The 11,382-nt window shown below is 51.1% G+C and overlaps 1 protein-coding gene across 2 annotated transcripts in view; it reads right to left on the bottom strand.

Annotated features, from left to right (window-relative positions):
- Positions 1–906: 906 nt before the first annotated feature.
- Positions 907–11,382, bottom strand: part of LOC119971632 (N-acetyl-beta-glucosaminyl-glycoprotein 4-beta-N-acetylgalactosaminyltransferase 1-like) — a 1,002,314-nt gene continuing 991,838 nt past the window's right edge. For both annotated transcript variants that reach the window (XM_038807455.1, XM_038807457.1), the window contains one exon: positions 907–3,117. In XM_038807455.1, the coding sequence (XP_038663383.1) occupies positions 2,991–3,117 (127 nt within the window). In that variant the 3' untranslated portion in view covers positions 907–2,990. The remainder of the gene's footprint in view (positions 3,118–11,382) is intronic.

The raw sequence follows: 11,382 nt of genomic DNA, 5'->3' as shown, positions 1-11,382 counted from the left end.
ACTTAATGTCAGCCAAGCAGTGTGGTAGCTGAGCCACTACCTGTGGTGGCAGAGGTTGGGACTGAGTATCATCACGATGCATGTGGAAGCTGAGACTATCCCTATTGACAATGTCACCAAAGGGCAGCAGATTGATCTCAAAAATAACCCATGAGGAGTACAGGGCACACGTTGCTCCAGAGTCACATCCACAATTCCGACACTCCTGGTCATACAAAGGGAATTTTTTGGATTACCTGGAGGTTCCTCTTTGTCCGTACAAGAACCAGTTGACCTGTTTCGCCTGGTAATGGCAGCTTTCCTGTTCGGAGCCCAGTTAAAGTGCCATTGGGTTTCTTACTGATATAGTAAGTCCCAATTTACAGACCAGTAGGAGGCTTGTGAGAATTGATTTCCAAGAGAATTCCCACCTTTCTGGTTTCTGTCAGGAGAATAGGGCTAAAACCAACCTATTTTGTATGGAGACCAGATAGATACCACTAGCTCAGTCTGGAAAGCCTGGGTATACGTTGACAGAGCCAAGCCTGGGACTCACAACAGCAAGGGCATCACTGATATTTGACCATCTAAACAGCAGTTGACTAGTATAGAGCTGCTTGACCAGACAGGACCACCCTATCTGTAAGGGATTCAGGGTTAACTAGAGCCAAGTGTAACAGACCCTGTAACAGGTCTACCTTGCCAGCTTTCCTCAGATGGCTAGACTGAGTGGGCAATTCTCAACATAACTTGGCATACTGAGGACCTGCATAACCAGGTATCAGAATGCCAAGTCTGACACAGCTGGTTGTCATGGCTGTGCATTTGCAGATGCGCCATCTCAAAGCCTCCTTGACCCCAAGGGGTGTGGGGGTGGGAATAGCCACCAATAGATGCGCTGAATTGGAACGGAGACATAAACAATGAGTTTGTAAAAGGAATGTTTGCTTTTCAATTTTATTCAAAACTAGTTCCACATACATAGATCACCCAATCAACACCAATTTTAGTGTCCTATCAACACTCAACTATAATCAGCACCTAGGAGCATCATGACCTGGTTGGTGCTCGTCAACCAAGTGATTGGGGAAGCCCAATAATATTTCTGAGACTACCTGTCAGCCATTTTAAAACATAAAGACTGAAAGGAAAATACTTTTGTTTTCTTAGACTTAACATCGTTATGCAACCCAGTTGCAGTTTATCACTGATTATTCACCAATGACAGCAGGCAGTGTCTCAAATATTTTACCAATTCAATCGGAGGGCTGTCACCTGAATAAATAATATGTTTAAAAGATTCTTCATTGAGAATATTTGATTAAAAAGCAAATGCTGCCTCCTGGAGTATTTTTTTGTAAACATTAAAGCCTCCTGATGATGATACCAAACAGCAACATTACTAGCTAGCAGTGTGGGTTAAAACTGAATTTGCATTTTATAAGCACATCATTCTAAGAACATCCTAAAAGGTTCCACCGATTTTCAAGACAGCTAGTGTAACATTTAGACTCAATGGTTCCATTTGAAATATTAAGAATTAAAATTCAATTCCATAAATTAGTTCTGAAAAAATCAACTTCCCCTCAGAAATCAACCCCCCCCCCCACTCCCACCCCCGACGCCCACTCAGCGGTTAACTTTCAAGGTAAGAGAAATATAAGACAAAGTTGCATTCTGTCAGTTCGATCATTATCAAGTGAGGTGATGCTTCACGGAAGTAGCAGCGATGCTGTCTTCAAAGCCACCAAGCAGAACTGATCCAGCTTTTGTCAAAAAGTCCTTGGCATCAGTCTTCATTCTAGTTCAGCCTCTCTTTGCCTGTCACAATTGATGACATCTCAATGGGTGTGATTACCATCACATACTTTCAGTGACATTTATCGGTGTCCTTGCTGGGGGCTGAAAATTGTTTCTAGGCTGCTGTTTTGTAATAACCAAAATGGTGATCTCTCTCCAGACCAAGCCCTCCCTCAAAATAAGGCTTCATTACGTCAGACTGGAAGTGGCCAGTTTACTGAGTTTGTGCACTGTCTTTAAAATATAGCGTCTGCATAAATCAATGGACAATTCATCTGAACGAGCCCAAGAAAGCCGGGGGCAGCTTGGGTCACTGTTCCATGAGTGAACATTTGCAGAAAGTTTGGTCCTGGAAGTAGAAACATGTGCATGCATGTGGTGTGTTGTGTGTGTGTGGTGTGTTGTATGTGTGAGCGTTGTATGCATGTGGTGTGTTGTATGTGTGTGGTGCATTGTGGGTGTGATGTGTTGTATGTGTGTGTTGTGCTGTATGTGTACATGTGTGTGGTGTTCAGTATGTGTGTGGAGTGTATGTGTGTGGTGTGTAGTGTGTGCTGTCTGTTAGTATGTGGAGTGTGTGTGTATATGGGTGTGTGGTGTGTTTGTGTGCACATGTGTTGATTTTATTTGGTGAGCGTACGCTCAAAGGCCAGTGTTGGTTTTTGGGCTGGAGAGGGTCACCAGATACTCCGAGATCTCCAGCTCCGTAAAATCTTAATTCAATACATTATTCACCAAAATAAAATTCTGGGCAAAAAGATTAATATCACAGAACTTACAAAACTTTGTGATGGTTGAAACCAATCAGAAAAAAAAACAGTAGCAATTGAATTTGTCATGGAGCTCTAGGAAGATGGCTGGAAGCTCTAAGAAAGAGGGACACCAAGATGTTGACGATGTGATTACTATTTCCTGAATGCCTCAATTGGAAAAAACTCCAATATGTAGACTCAGGTCCTTGCCTCCATTCTTCCTGGCTTCTGTCAAGTTCTTTTGTAGTTGTACACCAATCAATAACTAAATCACAAGATTTATTAAAATGCCGAGGAGAGAAAAACATGGATTTAGAGAAATTCCATTGTGGTTAGAATATGACAAACATTTCTTCAAAAGGGATCATCCTCCACATGGCTTGGTAATCGGCTAGATTGCCTATGGAGCATGCGTCTGCTGGTTTTATATTCTTTTTTTTAAAGTGCATAGAGAAAGTTTCAACCCTCGTTCGGTCCTTTTGTTGTTTTCTTGGCCTGCGAATCCCACATCCCTCGCTTGGAGTGAAAATAATGGTAGAAGTTCCTGAGGCGCAATCGTTCTACCTCAAGGCCACTCTGAAGAACCCTAGGAGATTAAAATAAAAGGGTCTTTCACAATATATTCAAAATGAATTGGTCTTACCTTTTCTCAATCACAGCCAATGAATGCAATTTATACTCTCCGTGCAATTGCAATTCTTTTAAATCATACTGGGCCCTAAAACGTCTCCTGCTCTGGGGCGATGCTGCCCACACCCTCTCTCTGGGTCAATGCTGCCCACACCCTCTCTCTGGGTCAATGCTGCCCACATCCTCTCTCTGGGTCAATGCTGCCCACACTCTCTCTCTGGGGCGATGCTGCCCACAACCTCTCTCTGGGTCAATGCTGCCCACACCCTCTCTCAGGGTCAATGCTGCCCACACTCTCTCTCTGGGTCAATGCTGCCCACGCTCTCTCTCTGGGTCAATGCTGCACATACCCTCTTTCTGGGGCGATGCTGCCCACATCCTCTCTGAGGCGATGCTGCCCACACCCTCTCTCTGGGTCAATGCTGCACATACCCTCTTTCTGGGGCGATGCTGCCCACATCCTCTCTGGGGCGATGCTGCCCACACCCTCTCTCTGGGTCAATGCTGCCCACACCCTCTCTCTGGGTCAATGCTGCCCACACCTTCTCTCTGAGGCAATGCTGCCCACATCGTCTCTCTGGGGCGATGCTGCCCACACCCTCTCTCTGGGTCAATGCTGCCCACACCCTCTCTCTGGGTCAATGCTGCCCACACTCTCTCTCTGGGGCGATGCTGCCCACAACCTCTCTCTGGGTCAATGCTGCCCACACCCTCTCTCTGGGTCAATGCTGCACATACCCTCTTTCTGGGGCGATGCCCACACTCTCAACGGGGCGATGATGCCCACACTCTCTCTCTGGGTCAATGTGGTTCACACTCTCAGGGGTGATGCTGCCCACACTCTCTCTGTCAATGCTGCCCACACTCTCTCTGTCAATGCAGTCCACACTCTCTCTGTCAATGCTGCCCACACTGTCAATGCTGCCCACACTCTCTCTGTCAATGCTGCCCACACTCTCTCTGTCAATGCAGTCAATACTCTCTCTGTCAATGCAGTCAATACTCTCTCTGTCAATGCAGTCAATACTCTCTCTGTCAATGCAGTCAATACTCTCTCTGTCAATGCAGTCAATACTCTCTCTGTCAATGCAGTCAATACTCTCTCTGTCAATGCAGTCAACACTCTCTCTGTCAATGCTGCCCACACTCTCTCTGTCAATGCTGCCCACACTCTGTCAATGCAGTCAATACTCTCTCTGTCAATGCAGTCAATACTCTCTCTGTCAATGCAGTCAACACTCTCTCTGGGCGATGCTGCCAGCACTCTCTCTGTGTCAATGCTGTCCACACTCTCAATGGGGGCAATGCTGTCCACTCTCTCTCTGGGGCAATGCTGCCCACACTCTCTCTCTGGGTCAATGCTGCCCACACTCTCTCTGGGGCAATGCTGCCCACACTCTCTCTCTGGGTCAATGCTGCCCACACTCTCTCTGGGTCAATGCTGCCCACACTCTCTCTCTGGGTCAATGTGGTTCACACTCTCAGGGGTGATGCTGCCCACACTCTCTCTGTCAATGCTGCCCACACTCTCTCTGTCAATGCTGCCCACACTGTCAATGCTGCCCACACTCTCTCTGTCAATGCTGCCCACACTCTCTCTGTCAATGCAGTCAATACTCTCTCTGTCAATGCAGTCAATACTCTCTCTGTCAATGCAGTCAATACTCTCTCTGTCAATGCAGTCAATACTCTCTCTGTCAATGCAGTCAATACTCTCTCTGTCAATGCAGTCAATACTCTCTCTGTCAATGCAGTCAATACTCTCTCTGTCAATGCAGTCAACACTCTCTCTGTCAATGCTGCCCACACTCTCTCTGTCAATGCTGCCCACACTCTGTCAATGCAGTCAATACTCTCTCTGTCAATGCAGTCAATACTCTCTCTGTCAATGCAGTCAACACTCTCTCTGGGCGATGCTGCCAGCACTCTCTCTGTGTCAATGCTGTCCACACTCTCAATGGGGGCAATGCTGTCCACTCTCTCTCTGGGGCAATGCTGCCCACACTCTCTCTGGGTCAATGCTGCCCACACTCTCTCTCTGGGTCAATGCTGCCCACGCTCTCTCTCTGGGTCAATGCTGCCCACACTCTCTCTGGGGCAATGCTGCCCACACTCTCTCTGGGGCAATGCTGCCCACACTCTCTCTCTGGGTCAATGCTGCCCACACTCTCTCTGGGGCAATGCTGCCCACACTCTCTCTGGGTCAATGCTGCCACACTCTCTCTCTGGGTCAATGCTGCCCACACTCTCTCTGGGGCAATGCTGCCCACACTCTCTCTGGGTCAATGCTGCCCACACTCTCTCTCTGGGTTAATGCTGCCCACACTCTCTCTGGGTCAATGCTGCCCACACTCTCCCTCTCTGGGTCAATGCTGCCCACACTCTCTCTGGGTCAATGCTGCCCACACTCTCTCTGGGTCAATGCTGCCCACACTCTCTCTGGGGCAATGCTGCCCACACTCTCTGTGGGTCAATGCTGCCTACACTCTCAATGGGGCAATGCTGCCCACTCTCTCTCTCTGGGGTCAATGCTGCCCACACTCTCTCTCTGGGTCAATGCTGCCCACACTCTCTCTCTGGGTCAATGCTGCCCACACTCTCTCTCTGGGTCAATGCTGCCCACATCCTCTCTCTGGGGCGATGCTGCACACACCCTCTTTCTGGGGCGATGCTGCCCACACCCTCTTTCTGGGGCGATGCTGCCCACACTCTCTCTCAGGGTCAATGCTGCCCACACCCTCTCTCAGGGTCAATGCTGCCCACACCCTCTCTCTGGGGCGATGCCGTCCACACTCTCTTTCTGGGGCGATGCCGTCCACACTCTCTGCGGCGATGCTGCCCACGCTCTCTCTCTCTCTCTTGTCAATGTTACCCACACTCTCTCTCTGGCGCAATGCTGCCAGCACTCGCTCTCTGGGGTGATGACGCCCACACTCTCAATGGGGCGATGATGCCCACACTCTCTCTCTGGGTCAATGTGGTTCACACTCTCAGGGGTGATGCTGCCCACACTCTCTCTGTCAATGCTGCCCACACTCTCTCTGTCAATGCAGTCCACACTCTCTCTCTCTGTCAATGCAGTCCACACTCTCTCTGTCAATGCAGTCCACACACTCTCTGTCAATGCAGTCCACACTCTCTCTCTCTGTCAATGCTGCCCACACTCTCTCTCTCTGTCAATGCAGTCCACACTCTCTCTGTCAATGCAGTCCACACTCTCTCTCTCTGTCAATGCTGCCCACACTCTCTCTGTCAATGCTGCCCACACTGTCAATGCTGCCCACACTCTCTCTGTCAATGCTGCCCACACTCTCTCTGTCAATGCTGTCCACACTCTCTCTCTCTGTCAATGCAGTCAACACTCTCTCTGTCAATGCTGCCCACACTCTGTCAATGCAGTCAATACTCTCTCTGTCAATGCAGTCAACACTCTCTCTGGGCGATGATGCCAGCACTCTCTCTGTGTCAATGCTGTCCACACTCTCAATGGGGCAATGCTGTCCACTCTCTCTCTGTCAATGCTGCCCACACTCTCTCTGTCAATGCAGTCCACACTCTCTCTCTCTGTCAATGCAGTCCACACTCTCTCTCTCTGTCAATGCAGTCCACACTCTCTCTCTCTGTCAATGCAGTCCACACTCTCTCTGTCAATGCAGTCCACACTCTCTCTGTCAATGCAGTCCACACTCTCTCTCTCTGTCAATGCTGCCCACACTCTCTCTCTCTGTCAATGCAGTCCACACTCTCTCTGTCAATGCAGTCCACACTCTCTCTGTCAATGCAGTCCACACTCTCTCTCTCTGTCAATGCTGCCCACACTCTCTCTGTCAATGCTGTCCACACTCTCTCTCTCTGTCAATGCAGTCAACACTCTCTCTGTCAATGCTGCCCACACTCTGTCAATGCAGTCAATACTCTCTCTGTCAATGCAGTCAACACTCTCTCTGGGCGATGATGCCAGCACTCTCTCTGTGTCAATGCTGTCCACACTCTCAATGGGGCAATGCTGTCCACTCTCTCTCTGGGGCAATGCTGCCCACACTCTCTCTCTGGGTCAATGCTGCCCACACTTTCTCTGGGTCAATGCTGCCCACACTCTCTCTCTGGGTCAATGCTGCCCACACTCTCTCTGGGGCAATGCTGCCCACACTCTCTCTGGGTCAATGCTGCCCACACTCTCTCTCTGGGTCAATGCTGCCCACACTCTCTCTGGGTCAATGCTGCCCACACTCTCTCTCTGGGTCAATGCTGCCCACACTCTCTCTGGGTCAATGCTGCCCACGCTCTCTCTCTGGGTCAATGCTGCCCACACTCTCTCTGGGGCAATGCTGCCCACACTCTCTCTGGGGCAATGCTGCCCACACTCTCTCTCTGGGTCAATGCTGCCCACACTCTCTCTGGGGCAATGCTGCCCACACTCTCTCTGGGTCAATGCTGCCCATACTCTCTCTCTGGGTCAATGCTGCCCACACTCTCTCTGGGGCAATGCTGCCCACACTCTCTCTCTGGGTCAATGCTGCCCACACTCTCTCTGGGTTAATGCTGCCCACACTCTCTCTGGGTCAATGCTGCCCACACTCTCCCTCTCTGGGTCAATGCTGCCCACACTCTCTCTGGGTCAATGCTGCCCACACTCTCTCTGGGGCAATGCTGCCCACACTCTCTCTGGGCAATGCTGCCCACACTCTCTCTCTGGGTCAATGCTGCCCACACTCTCTCTGGGGCAATGCTGCCCACACTCTCTCTCTGGGTCAATGCTGCCCAGGCTCTCTCTCTGTGTCAATGCTGCCCACACTCTCTCTGGGGCAATGCTGCCCACACTCTCTCTCTGGGTCAATGCTGCCCACACTCTCTCTCTGGGTCAATTCTGCCCACACTCTCTCTCTGGGTCAATGCTGCCCAGGCTCTCTCTCTGTGCCAATGCTGCCCACACTCTGTCTCTGGGGCAATGCTGCCCACACTCTCTGTGTCAATGCTGCCCACACTCTCTCTCTGGGTCAATGCTGCCCAGGCTCTCTCTCTGGGTCAATGCTGCCCACACTCTCTCTCAGGGGTCAATGCTGCCCACACTCTCTCTCTGGGCAATGCTGCCCACACTCTCTCTCTGGGTCAATGCTGCCCAGGCTCTCTCTCTGTGCCAATGCTGCCCACACTCTCTCTGGTGCAATACTGCCCACGCTCTCTTTCTGGGTCAATGCTGCCCACACTCTCTCTCTGGGTCAATGCTGCCCAGGCTCTCTCTCTGTATCAATGCTGCCCACACTCTGTCTCTGGGGCAATGCTGCCCACACTCTCTGTGTCAATGCTGCCCACACTCTCTCTCTGTGTCAATGCTGCCCAGGCTCTCTCTCTGTGTCAATGCTGCCCACACTCTCTCTCTGGGTCAATGCTGCCCACACTCTCTCTCTGGGTCAATGCTGCCCACACTCTGTCTCTGGGGCAATGCTGCCCACACTCTCTGTGGTCAATGCTGCCAACACTCTCTCTGGGTCAATGCTGCCCACACTCTCTCTCTGGGTCAATGCTGCCCACACTCTCTCTCTGGGTCAATGCTGCCCACACTCTCTCTCTCTGGGTCAATGCTGCCCACACTCTCTCTGGGTCAATGATGCCCAGGCTCTCTCTCTGGGTCAATGCTGCCCACACTCTCTCTCTGGGTCAATGCTGCCCACACTCTCTCTCTGGGTCAATGCTGCCCACACTCTCTCTCTGTATCAATGCTGCCCACACTCTGTCTCTGGGGCAATGCTGCCCACACTCTCTGTGTCAATGCTGCCCACACTCTCTCTCTGTGTCAATGCTGCCCAGGCTCTCTCTCTGTGTCAATGCTGCCCACACTCTCTCTCTGGGTCAATGCTGCCCACACTCTCTCTCTGGGTCAATGCTGCCCACACTCTGTCTCTGGGGCAATGCTGCCCACACTCTCTGTGGGTCAATGCTGCCAACACTCTCTCTGGGTCAATGCTGCCCACACTCTCTCTCTGGGTCAATGCTGCCCACACTCTCTCTCTGGGTCAATGCTGCCCACACTCTCTCTCTGGGTCAATGCTGCCCACACTCTCTCTCTCTGGGTCAATGCTGCCCACACTCTCTCTGGGTCAATGATGCCCAGGCTCTCTCTCTGGGTCAATGCTGCCCACACTCTCTCTGGGTCAATGCTGCCCACACTCTCTCTCTGGGTCAATGCTGCCCACACTCTCTCTCTGGGTTAATGCTGCCCACACTCTCTCTCTGGGTCAATGCTGCCCACACTCTCTCTCTGGGTTAATGCTGCCCACACTCTCTCTCTGGGGCAATGATGCCCAGGCTCTCTCTCTGGGTCAATGCTGCCCACACTCTCTCTCTGAGTCAATGCTGCCCACAATCTCTCTCTGGGTCAATGATGCTCACACTCTCTCTCTCTGAGTCAATGCTGCCCACAATCTCTCTCTGGGTCAATGATGCCCAGGCTCTCTCTCTGGGTCAATGATGCCCAGGCTCTCTCTCTGGGTCAAGCTGCCCACACTCTCTGGGGCCATGCTGCCCACACTCTCTCTCTGGGTCAATGCTGCCCACACTCTCTCTCTGGGTCAATGCTGCCCACACCCTTTGGGTCTCAATGCTGGCCCATACTGTTTCTCTGAGTCATTGGTGTTGCTTGATTTCTCACAGTAATCCACTCTTTCCAGCTCTCTCTCTCACCCTGTGGGTGCTACCGATCCCCTTTTCTCTCTCTCACTGAGGACTAGAACATCCAGAGCAGAAGGAGGTCATTTGGCTTATCGAGTCTCTACCGACCCACTTAAGCCCTCACTTCCACCCTATCCCCGTAATCCAATCACCCCTCCTAACCTTTCTGGACACTAAGGGCAATTTATCATGGCCAATCCACCGAACCTGCATGTCTTTGGACTGTGGGAGGAAACTGGAGCACCCGGAGGAAATCCACGCAGACACGGGCAGAATGTGCAGACTCCGCACAGACAGTGACCCAGCGGGGAATCGAACCTGGGACCCTGGCATTGTGAAGCGGATTGGCCGGTTAGGTGGATTGGCCATGCTAAATTGCCCGTAGTGTAAGGTTACTGGGGGGATTGTTGGGTTACGGGTATATGGGTTACGTGGGTTTAAGTAGGGTGATCATTGCTCGGCACAACATCGAGGGCCGAAGGGCCTGTTCTGTGCTGTACTGTTCTATGTTCTAAGCCACAGTGCTATCCACTTGTGCAGCCCCAACTATCCTAGTACACTCTTTCTCTCTATCTTCAGACACTGCTGACCCACTCTCTCTGGCTCTCTCTTTAGACACTGCTGGCACAATCCCTCTTTCTCTCTAGTCACTGTTCTCCTTCTCTGCCTCTCTCTCTCTCTCTCTCTCTTCCCCCCCCCCGCCCCCATCTTTCTCTCTTTCTGGACACTACTGGCCGAATATCTCTCTCCATTGGTCCACTGTCTCTCTGGAGCTGCTTGTTCACTCTCTCTGAACCCTGCCCCCCTCTCTCTTTCTATATCCCTTACACTTGAGGCACTGTTTTCCCATTCTTTCTCCCTTTCCTGCTGCCTCTCTCATCACGTTGCTAAATAACAAGGCTAGCTCCTTTTGGAGTGATAATCAGAGCAATAGAGATCATGGCTGATCTGCAGGCTAAATCCATATACCTGCCTTTGCCTCTTTGAGGGGAGAGCTGACTGGTGGTGATTTAACCTGAGGATCACCACACCTCATGCGAAGGGCAAGGTTGAGAAGGTGGGACCTTCATGAATAACCTCAGTCGGTATGGGAATTGAACCTGCGCTGTTGGCTTTGCTCTGCATCACGAACCAAGTGTCTAGTCAACTGAGCTAAACCGGCCCCAGCATCTGAACAGTTAATAAATATACTGAAAAGGTGAGCCTCCCACACAGATCTTCTGCGGGACACCACTCAGACATACCCTGTCTTTTCGTGTTCCTGCCCACTATCCCGAAACTCTGTCTCCTGTCTCAGCCAATTTCCTAACCAGGTCAGTAACTTGACAGAACCGCAGGCCGGGATTTTCCAGTCGTGCTGGTGGCAGAACCGGAAATTCCGGCCCAATGTAAACAGATCTTTGGCTCCACATTTTTCAGTCCCGCTCATGTCGGAAAATCCCGGTCACAGAATTGTTACAATGCAGAAGGAGACCATTTGGCCCATGATGTCTGCACTGGCCCTCCAAAGGAATAATTTACTTTGTGCCATTCTGCTGCCTTCTCCCCGCAA

The sequence above is a fragment of the Scyliorhinus canicula genome, chromosome 9 (assembly GCF_902713615.1).
Source record: "Scyliorhinus canicula chromosome 9, sScyCan1.1, whole genome shotgun sequence".
NCBI classification, from domain to species: domain Eukaryota; kingdom Metazoa; phylum Chordata; class Chondrichthyes; order Carcharhiniformes; family Scyliorhinidae; genus Scyliorhinus; species Scyliorhinus canicula.
Note: the sequence above shows the minus strand (reverse complement) of the source record. Positions and strands in the feature narration are given on the sequence as shown.